The sequence below is a fragment of the Tachypleus tridentatus genome, unplaced genomic scaffold (genome assembly GCF_004210375.1).
Source record: "Tachypleus tridentatus isolate NWPU-2018 unplaced genomic scaffold, ASM421037v1 Hic_cluster_2, whole genome shotgun sequence".
Classification (NCBI taxonomy): domain Eukaryota; kingdom Metazoa; phylum Arthropoda; class Merostomata; order Xiphosura; family Limulidae; genus Tachypleus; species Tachypleus tridentatus.
Window position 1 is genome coordinate 48,523,892 of NW_027467782.1, and position 24,538 is coordinate 48,548,429.

Below are 24,538 nucleotides of genomic sequence, written 5' to 3' on the forward strand. Positions count from 1 at the left end.
ACAATGTAGGTACTTGTTAACTATTATCACACCAACTTCAGACAAGATACAATGTAGGTACTTGTTAACTATTATCACACCAACTTCAGACAAGATACAATGTAGGTACTTGTTAACTATTATCACACCAACTTCAGACAAGATACAATGTAGGTACTTGTTAACTATTATCACACCAACTTCAGACAAGATACAATGTAGGTACTTGTTAACTATTATCACACCAACTTCAGACAAGATACAATGTAGGTACTTGTTAACTATTATCACACCAACTTCAGACAAGATACAATGTAGGTACTTGTTAACTATTATCACACCAACTTCAGACAAGATACAATGTAGGTACTTGTTAACTATTATCACACCAACTTCAGACAAGATACAATGTAGGTACTTGTTAACTATTATCACACCAACTTCAGACAAGATACAATGTAGGTACTTGTTAACTATTATCACACCAACTTCAGACAAGATACAATGTAGGTACTTGTTAACTATTATCACACCAACTTCAGACAAGATACAATGTAGGTACTTGTTAACTATTAACACACCAACTTCAGACAAGATACAATGTAGGTACTTGTTAACTATTATCACACCAACTTCAGACATGATACAATGTAGGTACTTGTTAACTATTATCACACCAACTTCAGACACAATACAATGTTTGTACTTGTTAACTATTATCACACCAACTTCAGACACGATACAATGTAGGTATTTGTTAACTATTATCACACCGATTTCAGACAAGATACAATGTAGGTACTTGTTAACTATTATCACACCAACTTCAGACACAATACAATGTAGGTACTTGTTAACTATTATCACACCAACTTCAGACACGATACAATGTAGGTACTTGTTAACTATTATCACACCAACTTCAGACACAATACAATGTAGGTACTTGTTAACTATTATCACACCAACTTCAGACAAGATACAATGTAGGTACTTGTTAACTATTATCACACCAACTTCAGACAAGATACAATGTAGGTACTTGTTAACTATTATCACACCAACTTCAGACAAGATACAATGTAGGTACTTGTTAACTATTATCACACCCACTTCAGACCAACTTGTTAACTATTAGACACCAACTTCAGACATGATACAATGTAGGTACTTGTTAACTATTATCACACCAACTTCAGACAAGATACAATGTAGGTACTTGTTAACTATTATCACACCAACTTCAGACAAGATACAATGTAGGTACTTGTTAACTATTAACACACCAACTTCAGACAAGATACAATGTAGGTACTTGTTAACTATTATCACACCAACTTCAGACAAGATACAATGTAGGTACTTGTTAACTATTATCACACCAACTTCAGACAAGGTACAATGTAGGTACTTGTTAACTATTATCACACCAACTTCAGACAAGATACAATGTAGGTACTTGTTAACTATTATCACACCAACTTCAGACAAGATACAATGTAGGTACTTGTTAACTATTATCACACCAACTTCAGACAAGATACAATGTAGGTACTTGTTAAATATTATCACACCAACTTCAGACAAGATACAATGTAGGTACTTGTTAACTATTAACACACCAACTTCAGACAAGACAATGTAGGTACTTGTTAACTATTATCACACCAACTTCAGACATGATACAATGTAGGTACTTGTTAACTATTATCACACCAACTTCAGACAAGATACAATGTAGGTACTTGTTAACTATTATCACACCAACTTCAGACAAGATACAATGTAGGTACTTGTTAACTATTATCACACCAACTTCAGACAAGATACAATGTAGGTACTTGTTAACTATTATCACACCAACTTCAGACAAGATACAATGTAGGTACTTGTTAACTATTATCACACCAACTTCAGACAAGATACAATGTAGGTACTTGTTAACTATTATCACACCAACTTCAGACAAGATACAATGTAGGTACTTGTTAACTATTATCACACCAACTTCAGACAAGATACAATGTAGGTACTTGTTAACTATTATCACACCAACTTCAGACAACTTCAGACAATACAATGTAGGTACTTGTTAACTATTATCACACCAACTTCAGACAAGATACAATGTAGGTACTTGTTAACTATTATCACACCAACTTCAGACAAGATACAATGTAGGTACTTGTTAACTATTATCACACCAACTTCAGACAAGATACAATGTAGGTACTTGTTAACTATTATCACACCAACTTCAGACAAGATACAATGTAGGTACTTGTTAACTATTATCACACCAACTTCAGACAAGATACAATGTAGGTACTTGTTAACTATTATTCACACCAACTTCAGACAAGATACAATGTAGGTACTTGTTAACTATTATCACACCAACTTCAGACAAGATACAATGTAGGTACTTGTTAACTATTATCACACCAACTTCAGACAAGATACAATGTAGGTACTTGTTAACTATTATCACACCAACTTCAGACAAGATACAATGTAGGTACTTGTTAACTATTATCACACCAACTTCAGACAAGATACAATGTAGGTACTTGTTAACTATTATCACACCAACTTCAGACAAGATACAATGTAGGTACTTGTTAACTATTATCACACCAACTTCAGACAAGATACAATGTAGGTACTTGTTAACTATTATCACACCAACTTCAGACAAGATACAATGTAGGTACTTGTTAACTATTATCACACCAACTTCAGACAAGATACAATGTAGGTACTTGTTAACTATTATCACACCAACTTCAGACAAGATACAATGTAGGTACTTGTTAACTATTATCACACCAACTTCAGACACTTCAGATACAATGTAGGTACTTGTTAACTATTATCACACCAACTTCAGACAAGATACAATGTAGGTACTTGTTAACTATTATCACACCAACTTCAGACAAGATACAATGTAGGTACTTGTTAACTATTATCACACCAACTTCAGACAAGATACAATGTAGGTACTTGTTAACTATTATCACACCAACTTCAGACAAGATACAATGTAGGTACTTGTTAACTATTATCACACCAACTTCAGACAAGATACAATGTAGGTACTTGTTAACTATTATCACACCAACTTCAGACAAGATACAATGTAGGTACTTGTTAACTATTATCACACCAACTTCAGACAAGATACAATGTAGGTACTTGTTAACTATTATCACACCAACTTCAGACAAGATACAATGTAGGTACTTGTTAACTATTATCACACCAACTTCAGACAAGATACAATGTAGGTACTTGTTAACTATTATCACACCAACTTCAGACAAGATACAATGTAGGTACTTGTTAACTATTATCACACCAACTTCAGACAAGATACAATGTAGGTACTTGTTAACTATTATCACACCAACTTCAGACAAGATACAATGTAGGTACTTGTTAACTATTATCACACCAACTTCAGACAAGATACAATGTAGGTACTTGTTAACTATTATCACACCAACTTCAGACAAGATACAATGTAGGTACTTGTTAACTATTATCACACCAACTTCAGACAAGATACAATGTAGGTACTTGTTAACTATTATCACACCAACTTCAGACATGATACAATGTAGGTACTTGTTAACTATTATCACACCAACTTCAGACAAGATACAATGTAGGTACTTGTTAACTATTATCACACCAACTTCAGACATGATACAAATGTAGGTGTACTTGTTAACTATTATCACACCAACTTCAGACAAGATACAATGTAGGTACTTGTTAACTATTATCACACCAACTTCAGACAAGATACAATGTAGGTACTTGTTAACTATTATCACACCAACTTCAGACAAGATACAATGTAGGTACTTGTTAACTATTATCACACCAACTTCAGACAAGATACAATGTAGGTACTTGTTAACTATTATCACACCAACTTCAGACACAGATACAATGTTTGTACTTGTTAACTATTATCACACCAACTTCAGACAACTTCAGATACAATGTAGGTACTTGTTAACTATTATCACACCAACTTCAGACAAGATACAATGTTTGTACTTGTTAACTATTATCACACCAACTTCAGACAAGATACAATGTAGGTACTTGTTAACTATTATCACACCAACTTCAGACAATGTAATACAATGTAGGTACTTGTTAACTATTATCACACCAACTTCAGACATGATACAATGTAGGTACTTGTTAACTATTATCACACCAACTTCAGACAAGATACAATGTAGGTACTTGTTAACTATTATCACACCAACTTCAGATACAATGTAGGTACTTGTTAACTATTATGTCAGGTACTTGTTAACTATTATCACACCAACTTCAGACAAGATACAATGTAGGTACTTGTTAACTATTATCACACCAACTTCAGACAAGATACAATGTAGGTACTTGTTAACTATTATCACACCAACTTCAGACAAGATACAATGTAGGTACTTGTTAACTATTATCACACCAACTTCAGACAAGATACAATGTAGGTACTTGTTAACTATTATCACACCAACTTCAGACAAGATACAATGTAGGTACTTGTTAACTATTATCACACCAACTTCAGACAAGATACAATGTAGGTACTTGACAGACAAGATACAATGTAGGTACTTGTTAACTATTATCACACCAACTTCAGACAAGATACAATGTAGGTACTTGTTAACTATTATCACACCAACTTCAGACAAGATACAATGTAGGTACTTGTTAACTATTATCACACCAACTTCAGACAAGATACAATGTAGGTACTTGTTAACTATTATCACACCAACTTCAGACAAGATACAATGTAGGTACTTGTTAACTATTATCACACCAACTTCAGACAAGATACAATGTAGGTACTTGTTAACTATTAACACACCAAGATACAATGTAGGTACTTGTTAACTATTATCACACCAACTTCAGACAAGATACAATGTAGGTACTTGTCAGACAAGATACTTGTTAACTATTATCACACCAACTTCAGACAAGATACAATGTAGGTACTTGTTAACTATTATCACACCAACTTCAGACAAGATACAATGTAGGTACTTGTTAACTATTATCACACCAACTTCAGACAAGATACAATGTAGGTACTTGTTAACTATTATCACACCAACTTCAGACAAGATACAATGTAGGTACTTGTTAACTATTATCACACCAACTTCAAGATACAAGATACAACTTCAGTACAATGTAGGTACTTGTTAACTATTATCACACCAACTTCAGACAAGATACAATGTAGGTACTTGTTAACTATTATCACACCAACTTCAGACAAGATACAATGTAGGTACTTGTTAACTATTATCACACCAACTTCAGACAAGATACAATGTAGGTACTTGTTAACTATTATCACACCAACTTCAGACAAGGTACAATGTAGGTACTTGTTAACTATTATCACACCAACTTCAGACAAGATACAATGTAGGTACTTGTTAACTATTAACACACCAACTTCAGACAAGATACAATGTAGGTACTTGTTAACTATTATCACACTAACTTCAGACACAATACAATGTAGGTACTTGTTAACTATTATCACACCAACTTCAGACAAGATACAATGTAGGTACTTGTTAACTATTATCACACCAACTTCAGACAAGATACAATGTAGGTACTTGTTAACAATGTAGGTATTATCACACCAACTTCAGACAAGATACAATGTAGGTACTTGTTAACTATTATCACACCAACTTCAGACAAGATACAATGTAGGTACTTGTTAACTATTATCACACCAACTTCAGACAAGATACAATGTAGGTACTTGTTAACTATTATCACACCAACTTCAGACAAGATACAATGTAGGTACTTGTTAACTATTATCACACCAACTTCAGACAAGATACAATGTAGGTACTTGTTAACTATTATCACACCAACTTCAGACAAGATACAATGTAGGTACTTGTTAACTATTATCACACCAACTTCAGACAAGATACAATGTAGGTACTTGTTAACTATTATCACACCAACTTCAGACAAGATACAATGTAGGTACTTGTTAACTATTATCACACCAACTTCAGACAAGATACAATGTAGGTACTTGTTAACTATTATCACACCAACTTCAGACAAGATACAATGTAGGTACTTGTTAACTATTATCACACCAACTTCAGACAGATACAATGTAGGTACTTGTTAACTATTATCACACCAACAACAAGATACAATGTAGGTACTTGTTAACTATTATCACACCAACTTCAGACATGATACAATGTATGTACTTGTTAACTATTATCACACCAACTTCAGACAAGATACAATGTAGGTACTTGTTAACTATTATCACACCAACTTCAGACATGATACAATGTAGGTACTTGTTAACTATTATCACACCAACTTCAGACAAGATACAATGTAGGTACTTGTTAACTATTATCACACCAACTTCAGACATGATACAATGTAGGTACTTGTTAACTATTATCACACCAACTTCAGACAAGATACAATGTAGGTACTTGTTAACTATTATCACACCAACTTCAGACAAGGTACAATGTAGGTACTTGTTAACTATTATCACACCAACTTCAGACAAGATACAATGTAGGTACTTGTTAACTATTATCACACCAACTTCAGACATGATACAATGTATGTACTTGTTAACTATTATCACACCAACTTCAGACAAGATACAATGTAGGTACTTGTTAACTATTATCACACCAACTTCAGACATGATACAATGTAGGTACTTGTTAACTATTATCACACCAACTTCAGACAAGATACAATGTAGGTACTTGTTAACTATTATCACACCAACTTCAGACATGATACTTGTTAACTATTATCACACCAACTTCAGACAAGATACAATGTAGTACTTGTTAACTTGTTAACTATTATACTTGTTAACTATTATCACCAACTTCAGACATGATACAATGTATGTACTTGTTAACTATTATCACACCAACTTCTGACAAGATACAATGTAGGTACTTGTTAACTATTATCACACCAACTTCAGACATGATACAATGTAGGTACTTGTTAACTATTATCACACCAACTTCAGACATGATACAATGTATGTACTTGTTAACTATTATCACACCAACTTCAGACAAGATACAATGTAGGTACTTGTTAACTATTATCACACCAACTTCACACCTGATACAATGTAGGAACTTGTTAACTATTATCACACCAACTTCAGACACAATACAATGTAGGTACTTGTTAACTATTATTACACCAACTTCAGACACAATACAATGTAGGTACTTGTTAACTATTATCACACCAACTTCAGACATGATACAATGTATGTACTTGTTAACTATTATCACACCAACTTCAGACAAGATACAATGTAGGTACTTGTTAACTATTATCACACCAACTTCAGACACAATACAATGTAGGTACTTGTTAACTATTATCACACCAACTTCAGACATGATACAATGTAGCTACTTGTTCCTCTTAACACATTAAATAATCATAAACATGGGAACTTCAATGTCATGTGTTTTTTTACCAGAACTGATGTGTTTATTTTTTTATTATATCCAAGTTGTTACTTTTATTAAAACATTAATAATAGAGTATACATCATGAAAAAGAAATATCTATTAATAAATAAAGTGAATATTTAATTTGTTATTATAAATATTGTAATTTTTGGTTCATTTAATATGAAGATGCTCTGTTACTTTCTTTATAAGGCCCAGCATGGCCATGTTGTTAAGGTACTTGACTAGTAATCTGAGAGTCACAGGTTCAAATCTCCAACACTCCAAACACATTTGTCCTTTCAGCCACAGGGGTGTCATAACATGACAGCCAGTTACACAGTCCATTGTTAAAAGAGTAGCCCAAGAGTTGGCAGTGGTCGGCGATGACTACCTGCCTTCCCTGTAGTCGTACCCTGCTGACTTAGGGATGGCTAACAGAGATTGCTGTTGTGTTGCTCTGAATGAAATTCAAAGCAAAAACAAACAGAGCTTTCTTTTAATATATATGTTAAAATATTTTATCACTTCATCATTAAGAGATAGATTTGGTTTTATTTAACAATATAAATGTTGTATTGTTGTTTGGTTCTAAATAATCAATTACTTCTTTAACCTTTTTTCTATTTTTAACAGAAAAGGCATGGAATGAGTTTAGGTGACATGAAGAATTTTGTAAAAAATGAACTACAGGGACTTCAACAACAGCATAAGTCTTTAGGACTACGTAAGTACATGTTAATAGTACTACAGCTGAATTTTGAAGGTAATATAATGAATTACAGGGACTTCAACAGCAGCATAAGTCTTTAGGACTACGTAAGTACATGTTAATAGTACTACAGCTGAATTTTGAAGGTAATATAATGAACTACAGGGACTTCAACAGCAGCATAAGTCTTTAGGACTACGTAAGTACATGTTAATAGTACTACAGCTGTAGGTTGAAGGTAATATATTGAAACAGCCAAAGTCTATAGGACTACGTCAGTTTACATTAATAGTACTATAGTTGTGGTTTGTAGGTAATATATTGAAACAGCCAAAGTCTATAGGACTACGAAAGTTTACGTTAATAGTACTGTAGTTGTGGTTTGTAGGTAATATATTGAAACAGCCAAAGGCTATAGGACTACGTAAGTTTACATTAATAGTACTATAGTTGTGGTTTGTAGGTAATATATTGAAACAGCCAAAGTCTATAAGACTACGTAAGTTTACATTAATGGTACTGTAGTTGTAGTTTGTAGGTAATATATTGAAACAACCAAAGGCTATAGGACTACGTAAGTTTACATTAATAGTACTATAGTTGTGGTTTGTAGGTAATATATTGAAACAGCCAAAGGCTATAGGACTACGTAAGTTTACATTAATAGTACTATAGTTGTGGTTTGTAGGTAATATATTGAAACAGCCAAAGTCTATAAGACTACATAAGTTTACATTAATAGTACTGTAGTTGTAGTTTGTAGGTAATATATTGAAACAGCCAAAGGCTATAGGACTACGTAAGTTTACATTAATAGTACTGTAGTTGTAGTTTGTAGGTAATATATTGAAACAGCCAAAGTCTATAAGACTACGTAAGTTTACATTAATAGTACTGTAGTTGTGGTTTGTAGGTAATATATTGAAACAGCCAAAGTCTATAGGACTACGTAAGTTTACATTAATAGTACTGTAGTTGTGGTTTGTAGGTAATATATTGAAACAGCCAAAGTCTATAGGACTACGTAAGTTTACATTAATAGTACTGTAGTTGTAGTTTGTAGGTAATATATTGAAACAGCCAAAGTCTATAAGACTACGTAAGTTTACATTAATAGTACTGTAGTTGTAGTTTGTAGGTAATATATTGGAACAGCCAAAGGCTATAGGACTACGTAAGTTTACATTAATAGTACTGTAGTTGTAGTTTGTAGGTAATATATTGAAACAGCCAAAGTCTATAAGACTACGTAAGTTTACATTAATAGTACTGTAGTTGTAGTTTGTAGGTAATATATTGGAACAGCCAAAGGCTATAGGACTACGTAAGTTTACATTAATAGTACTGTAGTTGTAGTTTGAAGGTAATATATTGAAACAGCCAAAGTCTATAAGACTACGTAAGTTTACATTAATAGTACTGTAGTTGTAGTTTGTAGGTAATATATTGAAACAGCCAAAGTCTTCAGGAGTAGTCAAGTTAACGTAATTGAAAAAAGTCTGTGTTCACGATACACCCCAACATTACGTTTACCTGTGAACATGAAAAAACACATAGCATTTCCTAACCTCAAGATCACTAGAACTGATACACAATTCAAAACAGAAATTCACAGAAAAATCACCCATACTGGATTATACATTCCCAGCACATGAAATAAAACAAAAACTCAATATATTAAGAAACCAAATAAACACAACCACAAAACTTTGTTCACCAGATAAAATTAACAAAATAAAACAACACTTCATCAACATCAACAAATTTCCTCAACAAACCGTGGAAAAAATTACAGACACAAACCTAGACAAACAACAGTAAATCCCAATATACAACAAACTACAAAACCTTACACTGCTGCATACCAGTATAAATAATTTTACATTACTAGTACTGATGAATGACAGAGTGAACCAGTATAAATAATTTTACATTACAAGTTGCTGATGGATGACATTTAAGTCATAAACCCTGGTATTGACAATGAATTGTATGTTTAAATCAAAAATGTTAGTGTTTAACAACTTGTAATGTGTATGATTGATAAACCTTGGTGTTTCACAATACGTTATTTCTTTGTAATGTATTTTATATAAGATGTAAAACTGTAAGGTCTTCATGTTGCACAGTGGAGAATGTTCATAACTTGGGTGAACACTGAGTCTCTACTTTTTATTGCTACTTCTGAAATTATTCAACATGTTTTAATGTTTATTTGGATACCAGATATCAGTGCTTGTGAGGCAATTATGAAACAAAAGAATAAGGATTTTGAAGACCAGTTACGAATAGAACACAGTAAGTTATGTTGTTAAATTACCTTAAACAACAAATATCGAACAACTAGTGAATGTATGGAATGTTATCATGAACAACAAATATTGAGTAACTAGTGTTATGTTTGGAATGTTATCAAATTTTACTATAAACAACAAATATTGAGTAACTAGTGAATGTTTGGAATGTTTTCAAATTTTACTATAAACAACAAATATTGAGTAACTAGTGAATGTTTGGAATGTTATCAAATTTTACTATAAACAACAAATATTGAGTAAGTAGTGAATGTTTGGAATGTTTTCAAATTTTACTATAAACAACAAATATTGAGTAACTAGTGAATGTTTGGAATGTTATCAAATTTTACTATAAACAACAAATATTGAGTAACTAGTGAATGTTTGAATGTTATCAAATTTTACTATAAACAACAAATATTGAGTAAGTAGTGAATGTTTGGAATGTTATCAAATTTTACTATAAACAACAAATATTGAGTAAGTAGTGAATGTTTGGAATGTTTTCAAATTTTACTATAAACAACAAATATTGAGTAACTAGTGAATGTTTGGGATGTTATCAAATTTTACTATAAACAACAAATATTGAGTAACTAGTGTTATGTTTGAATGTTATCAAATTTTACTATAAACAACAAATATTGAGTAACTAGTGAATGTTTGAATGTTATCAAATTTTACTATAAACAACACATATTGAGTAACTAGTGAATGTTTGAATGTTATCAAATTTTACTATAAACAACAAATATTGAGTAAGTAGTGAATGTTTGGAATGTTTTCAAATTTTACTATAAACAACAAATATTGAGTAACTAGTGAATGTTTGAATGTTATCAAATTTTACTATAAACAACAAATATTGAGTAACTAGTGAATGTTTGGAATGTTATCAAATTTTACTATAAACAACAAATATTGAGTAACTAGTGAATGTTTGAATGTTATCAAATTTTACTATAAACAACAAATATTGAGTAAGTAGTGAATGTTTGGAATGTTATCAAATTTTACTATAAACAACAAATATTGAGTAAGTAGTGAATGTTTGGAATGTTATCAAATTTTACTATAAACAACAAATATTGAGTAACTAGTGAATGTTTGGGATGTTATCAAATTTTACTATAAACAACAAATATTGAGTAACTAGTGTTATGTTTGGAATGTTATCAAATTTTACTATAAACAACAAATATTGAGTAACTAGTGAATGTTTGGAATGTTATCAAATTTTACTATAAACAACAAATATTGAGTAACTAGTGAATGTTTGGAATGTTATCAAATTTTACTATAAACAACAAATATTGAGTAAGTAGTGAATGTTTGGAATGTTATCAAATTTTACTATAAACAACAAATATTGAGTAAGTAGTGAATGTTTGAATGTTATCAAATTTTACTATAAACAACAAATATTGAGTAAGTAGTGAATGTTTGGAATGTTTTCAAATTTTACTATAAACAACAAATATTGAGTAACTAGTGAATGTTTGGAATGTTATCAAATTTTACTATAAACAACAAATATTGAGTAACTAGTGAATGTTTGGAATGTTATCAAATTTTACTATAAACAACAAATATTGAGTAACTAGTGAATGATTGAATGTTATCAAATTTTACTATAAACAACAAATATTGAGTAACTAGTGAATGTTTGGAATGTTATCAAATTTTACTATAAACAACAAATATTGAGTAAGTAGTGAATGTTTGGAATGTTATCAAATTTTACTATAAACAACAAATATTGAGTAACTAGTGAATGTTTGGAATGTTATCAAATTTTACTATAAACAACAAATATTGAGTAAGTAGTGAATGTTTGGAATGTTATCAAATTTTACTATAAACAACAAATATTGAGTAAGTAGTGAATGTTTGGAATGTTATCAAATTTTACTATAAACAACAAATATTGAGTAACTAGTGAATGTTTGGAATGTTATCAAATTTTACTATAAACAACAAATATTGAGTAACTAGTGAATGTTTGGAATGTTATCATAAACAACAAATATTGAGTAACTAGTGTTATGTTTGGAATGTTATCAAATTTTACTATAAACAACAAATATTGAGTAACTAGTGAATGTTTGGAATGTTATCAAATTTTACTATAAACAACAAATATTGAGTAAGTAGTGAATGTTTGGAATGTTATCAAATTTTACTATAAACAACAAATATTGAGTAACTAGTGTTATGTTTGGAATGTTATCAAATTTTACTATAAACAACAAATATTGAGTAAGTAGTGAATGTTTGGAATGTTATCAAATTTTACTATAAACAACAAATATTGAGTAAGTAGTAAATGTTTGGAATGTTATCAAATTTTACTATAAACAACAAATATTGAGTAAGTAGTGAATGTTTGGAATGTTATCAAATTTTACTATAAACAACAAATATTGAGTAACTAGTGAATGTTTGGAATGTTTTCAAATTTTACTATAAACAACAAATATTGAGTAACTAGTGAATGTTTGAATGTTATGAAATTTTACTATAAACAACAAATATTGAGTAAGTAGTGAATGTTTGGAATGTTATCAAATTTTACTATAAACAACAAATATTGAGTAAGTAGTGAATGTTTGGAATGTTTTCAAATTTTACTATAAACAACAAATATTGAGTAACTAGTGAATGTTTGGAATGTTATCAAATTTTACTATAAACAACAAATATTGAGTAACTAGTGAATGTTTGGAATGTTATCAAATTTTACTATAAACAACAAATATTGAGTAACTAGTGAATGTTTGGAATGTTATCATAAACAACAAATATTGAGTAACTAGTGTTATGTTTGGAATGTTATCAAATTTTACTATAAACAACAAATATTGAGTAACTAGTGAATGTTTGGAATGTTATCAAATTTTACTATAAACAACAAATACTGAGGTTTGTGAAGCTACAACAATGACAACAATTTTGATTTACTTGTGTTTAAACACGATTGGATAATTAGAATTAATTAATAGTATTATAAGATTTTTCTCTTTGTTGGAAAATCTTAAATATTCCAGTTTTCTACTCAATCAGCTATGTTTCACAATTTAAGGTAATATATTTAACAGTACAAAGTGAATTAACTGAAGAAATATGAAGCAGTGTTATTAACAGACTTTCTCTAAACTTGAGTTTTCTACTCAATCAGCTATGCTTCACAGTGTAAGGTAATATATTTAACAGTACAAAGTGAATTAACTGAAGAAATATGAAGCAGTGTTATTAACAGACTTTCTCTAAACTTGCCTGACATGGCCAGGTGGGTAGGAGGCACTTGACTTGTATTTTGAGTGTCACAGGTTCAAATCCCTATTACTCCAAATATGCTTTCAGCTGTGGGGGTGTTATGAGGTGATGGTCAGTTCTGCTATTCATTAGTAAAAGAGAAGTCCAAGAGCTGATGATGCTGACTAGCTTCCTTCCCTCTTGTCTTTCACTGCTAAATTAGGTACAGCTAGCTAGAAATAGTTCAGTCTTTAATGTATTTTAATTTAAATAGTTACCAAACAGTTATTTCTGTCTGTTAGGAACTGTATTAGCATTGTTTATGGAAACAGTGTCGTTTACTTGTATCTGAAATTTCTTCTGCAGATATAGTGGAAGGTGTAGAAATACGAGAATGTATAAATTCTATAGAAGAAGCCGTCAACCGACAGGTATAAATATTATTGTCTTTTATGTTGGATAATGAGCATTCTTAAATTTATTAGTGTAAGGAAAAACTTGTGTGTTTTTACTTTGTGTGTTTATGTTTATTTATACACTGTTCAAATCATATATATCTAAATATAAAAGAGTAGCCCAAGAGTTGGAGGTGGGTGGTGATGACTAGCTGCCTTCCGTCTAGTTTTAAACTGCTAAATTAGGGACGGCTAGCGCAGATAGCCCTCGAGTAGCTTTGTGCGAAATTCAAAACAACCAAACAGTTGCAAATATACTTTTATTTGGCATACATAGTTTGTTTACTGATCTCACTATTATGGCAATCTAGCCAATGTTGATAGCTGAAAACTGTTACTGCCCAACACAGACAATAATCGATAGCTGAAAATATTGTTACTGTCCAACACAGCCAATAACCGATATCTGAAAACATTGTTACTGTCCAACACAGCCAATGTTGATAGCTGAAAACTGTTACTGCCCAACAGAGACAATAATCGATAGCTGAAAATATTGTTACTGTCCAACACAGCCAATAATCGATAGCTGAAAATATTGTTACTGTCCAACACAGCCAATAATCGATAGCTGAAAACATTGTTACTGTGCAACACAGCCAATATTGATAGCTGAAAACATTGTTACTGTCCAACACTAACCAACGTGCTGACAATGTTGTTACTGTCCAACACTAACCAACGTGCTGACAATGTTGTTACTGTTCAACACTAACCAACGTGCTGGCAGTGTTGTTACTGTCCAACACTAACCAACGTGCTGACAGTGTTGTTACTGTCCAACACTAACCAACGTGCTGGCAGTGTTGTTACTGTCCAACACTAACCAACGTGCTGGCAGTGTTGTTACTGTCCAACACTAACCAACGTGCTGACAGTGTTGTTACTGTCCAACACTAACCAACGTGCTGACAATGTTGTTACTGTCCAACACTAACCAACGTGCTGACAATGTTGTTACTGTCCAACACTAACCAACGTGCTGACAATGTTGTTACTGTTCAACACTAACCAACGTGCTGGCAGTGTTGTTACTGTCCAACACTAACCAACGTGCTGACAGTGTTGTTACTGTCCAACACTAACCAACGTGCTGACAATGTTGTTACTGTCCAACACTAACCAACGTGCTGACAATGTTGTTACTGTCCAACACTAACCAACGTGCTGGCAGTGTTGTTACTGTCCAACACTAACCAACGTGCTGAAAATCTTGTTACTGTCCAACAAACATTTTAGTTGTGGTTTTGTGTTTAAATTTTATTCACATATGTATTTATACTGAACTACAGTTTTCCTTACATTTTGAGTTTATAATGCACAAAATACACAATTCTTTTCTTTATGAATTGGGCATTACCAGTAATTAGAATATTATACTGGGAACGTGAGGGATTGTGATCTGTTGTCACAAAATGCTACTCCATATTTTGGAATTGTGGTCCACTATAAGAATGTCCATTTAGAGTAGCCCAGTGGATGGTTGGTCCATTATCATTGATGTTTAATTACAGTTGCATAGTGGACAGTTGGTCCACTAGAAGAGTCATGCTCAATTTGAGTAGAACATTGAACAGTTGGTCCACTACAAGTGATCTTCATTTGGAGTAGCCTCTCTTGATATAAGTGCTTTCTCTCCAAGTTATTGGTTCAAAACTAGGGATGGCTATGAATAGATAGCCGTGTTAATAAATTAAAGTTATTATTCTGCATGGCTTGACCTAATGTTTAGTGTGCTAGTGTGAGTCCAAGTGTTCATGTTTTGCATAAGGTGATGAATTTGCTCTCTGCACCTAATAGTTGTGGGTACATTTTTAGATAAATGGTCAGATTACAGTTACTCAAGAACTGGCAGTGAATGATATTTACCTGCTGTCTTTCTCCCATTCCAGTAGTTCATTATGATCAGGTCAGTTTTCTGCAACCAGCTTATTATAATTGCTTTCATTAGCTTTCAAAATGGAGCACCCTGCGACTACTTTGTCTGCTCTCCATCAGCCAGGATGGCTTGTCTTCTAGAGATTACCGATCTCTTCTTATCCAGTTTCTTCAGGTAAGCAACTTTGTCATTTAATGGCTTGTGGATAAATTTTATTATGAGATCTTAATATCATTATGTTTTGGGCTAATTTCATTTAACACCATAGGTCATCTCATTTTTGTTTTCTTAAATGTTTTCTTTCTATTAACCTATTTTGTGTGTAATATTTTTTATGATCTATGTATTTGTATTTAAAATAAAGGTGTTTAACTTTTAATTAATATAAAATTAAATTTTTTGTTTGTATATGTTAGTAGGATGTTTCTTTCTCCTTAGTAAGTTTACACATTTCTCCTGTTCTGAACATATTTCTTAAACTACTGAGATATTCAAACTCTTGTTACTAAAACACTTCAGATAATTTACTAATTTAATTAACTAATCTTTAATATGTTAAACCAATAATTGTAAAGGTTAACATGTTCATAGTGGATGTGTGCATGTGTCATAAGAACAGAATAGTTTTAACCACATTTTAACACTTCTTTCCCTTTCTAAGAATGTTAACATTTTTATGTTTTACATGTGTCTCTTGATTCCACACTGTATATTTTAACCACATTTTAACACTACTTTCCCTTTCTAAGAATGTTAACATTCTTATGTTTTACATGTGTCTCTTGATTCCACACTGTATATTTTAACCACATTTTAACACTACTTTCCTTTTCTAAGAATGTTAACATTCTTATGTTTTACATGTGTCTCTTGATTCCACACTGTATATTTTAACCACATTTTAACACTACTTTCCCTTTCTAAGAATGTTAACATTCTTATGTTTTACATGTGTCTCTTGATTCCACACTGTATATTTTAACCACATTTTAACACTACTTTTCCTTTCTAAGAATGTTAACATTCTTATGTTTTACATGTGTCTCTTGATTCCACACTGTATATTTTAACCACATTTTAACACTACTTTCCCTTTCTAAGAATGTTAACATTCTTATGTTTTACATGTGTCTCTTGATTCCACACTGTATATTTTAACCACATTTTAACACTACTTTCCTTTTCTAAGAATGTTAACATTCTTATGTTTTACATGTGTCTCTTGATTCCATACTGTATATTTTAACCACATTTTAACACTTCTTTCCCTTTCTAAGAATGTTAACATTCTTATGTTTTACATGTGTCTCTTGATTCCACACTGTATATTTTAACCACATTTTAACACCACTTTCCTTTCTAAGAATGTTAACATTCTTATGTTTTACATGTGTCTCTTGATTCCACACTGTATATTTTAACCACATTTTAACACTACTTTCCTTTCTAAGAATGTTAACATTCTTATATTTTACATGTGTCTCTTGATTCCACACTGTATATTTTAACCACATTTTAACACTACTTTCCTTTCTAAGAATGTTAACATTCTTATATTTTACATGTGTCTCTTGATTCCACACTGTATATTTTAACCACTGTATATTTCCACACTGTATATTTTAACCACTGTATATTTTTTCACAGAGTTATGGTCATAATTACCTATTGACCTTTTTCAACCTGAAGAAAGCAGGGCTCTTCACTGAACAAACATCTGTGGTTGTTCCCTCTACGTCGGCAGTGGCTAGCACTGCAGCCATCAGGATGGCTGGGAAGATGGCTGCAGCAATGGCATCTTTACCCCGTAGCAGCTCTTTCAAAATAGTTACTCGGAAGTTTGCTTTGGTAGGTGACAATTTGTAGTTTACTTTGGTAAGTGTTAGGCTGATTTTTCATTGTGTTTTGGTGAGCGTAAGGTAATTTTACTTGACAGTTTCTTTGGTAAGTGTGAGTTCATGCCAAGCAATTCTAAGGTTAAAACCGTGGTAAAATGTACAAAAACTCGTTTTCAGTTTGTACCACTGTCAGCTGTCAAGTTGACTTAATGTGTCAACATAATTATGTAAATTCCATGTTTGTCAAATTGCAGGCTGTAACTGAGGGCTATTTGTTTGTGAAATATTGACCTTGTAACTTGGACCTTGCCCTATGAGGTCCTGTACGTAAGGTCTCTGAAGGAGACATTGGATTTTACACTGTAGCTTAAGAGAAGCATTCTGTTTCTCAAAGTTGGCATTTCTTACAGGTTGGAGTATTATAAAACAGACTGTTGTAGTTTCTTTGAACAATTAATCACACAAGTATTAAAAGATAGGCTTCTGAAAAACAGGTTTAAATGTTTGCCAGAAGGTTAATGATATGGTAAAACTTTGTTTAGGTTCCTCCTGCTGTGGAACACTATGACTTGAAGAATCCTACAGACATGGGATACGTGTTTAGTGGTGCTTACGTTCCTCTTACTTGTCGTCTCGTAGAAGAGGTGTGTCTAGTGTTATATTATTTAAGTGTTTTGTAATCCGCTTTGTGTTATCCTACTGGCTGCTGTAAACTGTGTGTGTAGAGTGGAATGAAGTTCCTTGTTGACAAAATTACAACTTGTTTTATGAAAATATATATATATATATATATGTGTGTGTGTACATACCATATCTCTGGTCTGTTTTAGCTTTTAATTTTACATACTGCAGATTATCCAAAGAGATGGAATGAAAGGTTTGGAGGAACCACTGAAGCTGCTCTCTGGCTCAACGGTCAGCTCAGTCAAAGGTTAGGATCTTTAAGCAATGAAAGATAACCAAAATTTTAGGTTGAAATTCAAGAAACCCATATAAATATTTAAAATGTACTAATCTTATCACAATGGCTCACAGGTCAAAGGCTATGTCATCTTGTTTATTGATATGCATTGAAAAATTTATTGAACTACAGTTTTACAAATTTGTGTCAATAAGTTTGGTATAAAACTGTATATCATAATTCACATTTTGGTATTATACATAAGTTAATTTCATGGTTTAAAAGCAAGTATTAAAAGAATGCACCTGAATATCAGTTGTTGCAAGTTACGTGGAACACAGCACTGGTGAATATCAGTTGTTGCAAGTTACGTGGAACACAGCACTGGTGAATATCAGTTGTTGCAAGTTACGTGGAACACAGCACTGGTGAATATCAGTTGTTGCAAGTCACGTGGAACACAGCACTGGTGAATATCAGTTGTTGCAAGTCACGTGGAACACAGCACTGGTGAATATCAGTTGTTGCAAGTCACGTGGAACACAGCACTGGTGAATATTAGTTGTTGCAAGTCACGTGGAACACAGCACTGGTGAATATCAGTTGTTGCAAGTTACGTGGAACACAGCACTGGTTGAAATTAGATGTTTGTGGTGTCAAAATACTAAGTCTATAGTTTTGTAAGAATTAGAACTCAAAAGTACTAATATTGACAAGTTGGAATATAAAATAACTTTATATCTTTATTTTGCTGAGATATGGCTTATGTAGTGAATCTAACACAGTAGCCCCGTTCATCTCTTTTTGGAAAGGATCTCTTGTATACACTTACTTCAATATATGATATATGAATAACCAATCAACAGCTTAGAATGCCCCCTAGTAATTTCCTCAGTCATTTCAATCTGTAAAAAGGCCACACAAATTCTGTGGTATCAGTATAGTTATGTATGATTTTAGGTTATTCAGTTGCATATATAAAACTTAAAAAATATTTTTCATACCTTCCAAGTGTGAAATTTTAAAAGGCTTAGCAACTTATGTTCGGCAGCACCTAAATTAGAAGGCTGTAACTAGAAGAAAGGCTTAGCAACTTATGTTCAGCAGCATCTAAATTAGAAGGCTGTAACTAGAAGAAAGGCTTAGCAACTTATGTTCAGCAGCACCAAAATTAGAAGGCTATAACTAGAAGAGATAATTATTGCTTTACTTCTTTACTTATTGTTGTATATTTTAAGTAAAATAAGTTTAATAAGTTGTTTATAAATAATAATAATTGTATAGATATACATAATGTATAATAGTTGAAATGTGGCTATATATGTATCACAAAATATTACTAGTTTACTAAAACAGTCACTTTGCAAAGACTAAAGGTCAGTTTTGTGTTATTTGTGATGGTAACATAAGCTCACATGCACTGTATTAGTGCAGCTTTTGTAATATTAGCCAAGTGTGACAGGAAGGTAAGTACAATAAAAATAAGTAATATGTATATAAATGTTTAATGATGTGAGATATATGCTATTTTATCTAAACATGTGTTTGTGTGAAGTTATCTGTAATCATTCTAGTAATAAAAAAATAATATATTTATTTTATAATTTTCTGTGTTAGTTATGAGGTTGATTTAATTGACAGAACTTCTATAATTAGGAAAGACAAGGTAATAATAACAAACGTTTGAAATGTATTTAGAATATTTTAGAATTTACACAAATTATATTTGAGGTTTTCAGGACAAACAATAGTTTGTAGTCATAAGATGAAAATCACTTCACACTTGGACTAGTAGCGAAACATGCTTGGTATTTTCACGAAATAGTGACTAAAAGTCGACCACATTTTCTGAAGATACACGTACTGCATCAAAGTTATAAATATAAATATGTTATAAGTATGTGTTATAAATATGCGTACGAGATCTCTTGTATGTCATGCCAAGCCCATCACAAGAGGGTTGTCGTACCAAGCCCATCACAAGAGGGTTAAAATACTGAAATAATCAACTTAATATGCAACTAAAACCCTGAAAATGGTGTGAATGACATTGAAACACGTAATGTCTTTCATGACTGTCAATTATGTGTAAATAACTTTTAGTTTTGTATTATACAAAGTTGATTGTTTGAGTATAGTTTGAACTTAAGTGTTACTCACCAGTAAGTAATGAAATGTGTGTATATACACTTTTATAGATATATTTGTTTAAAGAATATTATTACTGATAGAGATAATTAAGTTAAAACCAAAAGGAAGAACTGCATTGAAGAAATCCAAACGTCTATCAAATTATGTTAGCTTGTTATAGCCAAAACAAACATTTAAAAAACCTACTCTAATTGAAATGATCCCAGGATATATGCTGTAATGTGGGATATGAAATGTACCCTATGTTTTGGAGGTGGCTATAAAAGTAGGACCCACATTGTGGTGGGGATACACCATCTATCAGTTTTATCCTCCTTCCACCAGTCTTGCATAAATAAATAAAATAAATAAGAGGAATAGTGACAGATATTAAAATAAAAAGAGTAGATATAGAAATAGAAATTAGGAGAACACGATGTGGATGCTAAAGCCCACAATGTCCCACATCTATATCACCCTTAACTGCCTTGTGACCTGGGATCATTTCAATTAGTGCAGCATTTTTTTTATTTTAGCTTGTTTTGTTTATAACAAAATACACTTGTATAAGTGTGTCTGCACACTAGTTTTATCCAATATTCAACTGCTTACTACCTAGTTTCAGTTTTTAAAACTTATTTATCTAAACAAACAAAGTTATTAGGAATTATGGAAGGATGAATCATGAAACTAATAACCAATAATATTACTTATCCAGAAGCACGACCAGAGTAAGTCTTTAGTTGATCCAGATTTTGATATCAGCATGTAAAAGAATTAGGCTTTCAAGTGTTCCTTGAAGTCTTAAATTTTTTAATAAAACTTAAATTTAAAGTGCTTGATGTTTGTTAAGGCTGCTTAGTCAATTTGATCTTTATATGTTTCAGATTGCAAACTCTTACTTATATTATACCCTATTGTTTTAATATCAAGGAGAACCTAGATTAACACCAGGTGGCCATCTAGATACACTGTCATCCAAAGCTGTGTTGGTGTGTTTTCTTGGAGGTGTGACCTATGCTGAAATAGCAGCTCTGAGACTGTTGGGAAGATTAAAAGGCAAGTTGGTTGTGTCTTAAATTTCTAGAATTGTTTGATTAATCTGCCTTATAAGTTAATAGTTTACCGTAGTTGGTGAATCATTTTATAAGTTCTTAGTTCTAATATTTATGGGATTGGTTTAAAGGTAAACAATATTTTAATGTACTTTTATTGAAAAGGTTGTATGATTGTGTGTAACCTGAGACGTAATGAATTATTAACCACTGATTATTTCTAACCTCACCAGGTTGTCAGATCTTTATAGCAGCGACATCTATTATCAATGGTAACACACTTCTCCAACAGTTTGAACCAACATTCTTGTAGATATATAGAAATGCTGTTTTCTGATTGGCTAAAGAGAGGATCACTTCAAAGGATCACATGCTTTATATTCCTTGAATATTTGAAAGTAAATTCTGCTACTGAACATGGAATAAATACATTTGAATTGTGTATAAATTAGGGTAAAGACACACTAAGATAGGCCCAGGTGTTTCTTCAGTGCAGTGTGTCAATATTTGTATCCTATGTATTCTTCACTTAACTGTTTAGTAAATTGAATTTTAGACTCCTGATACACCATGTCTTAAATTAAGAAAGTCAAAATCTAGTTTTAAGTTCTGAATAGAACAATGATCAAATTTAAAAGCCTGTGTACAAACAATCAATCCTGTTTACTTTCCTATGAAAGAGGCACCTAAGTGTACAAGAACAAAATATTTTATCTCTAAAGTTACTTTATGTTGTGAAAAATAAGTTTTTATTATAACAATAATGAAAACCAAGTGTCTACAAACAAGTAAATCTTGTGAAGGGTTTTATATATATATTTAAATATGAGTGACTTCCTACTGCTTCTCACTTGTTTAGGGACACAACAGATTGAAGTATTAGATTATTCTCTTATTTTATTGTAAGATATCAAAGGTTGTGAATCATTACAAGTTAAGAAGGACTAATTTAAACATCCAACACTAAACCTATGGATGTGGACACATGGTAAACATCCGACACTAAACCTATGGATGTGGACACATGGTAAACATCCGACACTAAACCTATGGATGTGGACACATGGTAAACATCCGACACTAAACCTATGGATGTGGACACATGGTAAACATCTGACACTTAAACCTATGGATGTATACACATGGTAAACATCTGACACTAAACCTATGGATGTGGACACATGGTAAACATCCGACACTAAACCTATGGATGTGGACACATGGTAAACATCTGACACTTAAACCTATGGATGTATACACATGGTAAACATCTGACACTAAACCTATGGATGTGGACACATGGTAAACATCCGACACTAAACCTATGGATGTGGACACATGGTAAACATCCGACACTAAACCTATGGATGTGGACACATGGTAAACATCTGACACTTAAACCTATGGATGTATACACATGGTAAACATCTGACACTAAACCTATGGATGTGGACACATGGTAAACATCTGGCACATAAACCTATGAATGTGTACACATGGTAAACATCTGACACTTAAACCCATGGATGTATACACATGGTAAACATCTGACACTAAACCTATGGATGTGGACACATGGTAAACATCTGGCACTTAAACCTATGGATGTATACACATGGTAAACATCTGACACTAAACCTATGGATGTGGACACATGGTAAACATCTGGCACTTAAACCTATGAATGTGTACACATGGTAAACATCTGACACTAAACCTATGGATGTGGACACATGGTAAACATCTGGCACTTAAACCTATGAATGTGTACACATGGTAAACATCTGACACTTAAACCCATGGATGTGGACACATGGTAAACATCTGACACTTAAACCTATGAATGTGTACACATGGTAAACATCTGACACTAAACCTATGGATGTGGACACATGGTAAACATCTGGCACTTAAACCTATGAATGTGTACACATGGTAAACATCTGACACTTAAACCTATGGATGTGGACACATATTAAACATCTGGCACTTAAACCTATGGATGTATACACATGGTAAACATCTGACACTTAAACCTATAGATGTGGACACGTGGTGAAGATCTGACACTTAAACCTATGAATGTGTACACATGGTAAACATCTGACACTAAACCTATGGATGTGGACACATGGTAAACATCTGGCACTTAAACCTATGAATGTGTACACATGGTAAACATCTGGCACTTAAACCTATGGATGTATACACATGGTAAACATCTGACACTTAAACCTATGGATGTGGACACATGGTAAACATGTGACACTAAACCTATGGATGTGGACACATGGTAAACATCTGACACTTAAACCCATGGATGTATACACATGGTAAACATCTGACACTTAAACCCATGGATGTGGACACATGGTAAACATCTGACACTTAAACCTATGAATGTGGACACATGGTAAACATCTGACACTTAAACCTATGGATGTGGACACATGGTAAACATCTGACACTTAAACCTATGGATGTGGA

At 32.2% G+C, this 24,538-nt stretch overlaps 1 protein-coding gene across 1 annotated transcript in view; it reads left to right on the forward strand.

Annotated features, from left to right (window-relative positions):
- LOC143242634 (vacuolar protein sorting-associated protein 33B-like) overlaps positions 1–22,607 on the forward strand; it is a 58,578-nt gene extending 35,971 nt beyond the window's left edge. The window contains exons 11-19 of the mRNA XM_076486111.1: positions 8,166–8,256; positions 10,468–10,539; positions 14,160–14,224; positions 16,200–16,301; positions 17,775–17,975; positions 18,508–18,609; positions 18,818–18,896; positions 21,930–22,055; positions 22,285–22,607. Coding sequence (XP_076342226.1) covers positions 8,166–8,256; positions 10,468–10,539; positions 14,160–14,224; positions 16,200–16,301; positions 17,775–17,975; positions 18,508–18,609; positions 18,818–18,896; positions 21,930–22,055; positions 22,285–22,364 — 918 coding nt within the window. The 3' untranslated portion in view covers positions 22,365–22,607. The remainder of the gene's footprint in view (positions 1–8,165; positions 8,257–10,467; positions 10,540–14,159; positions 14,225–16,199; positions 16,302–17,774; positions 17,976–18,507; positions 18,610–18,817; positions 18,897–21,929; positions 22,056–22,284) is intronic.
- The last annotated feature ends 1,931 nt before the right edge of the window (positions 22,608–24,538 follow it).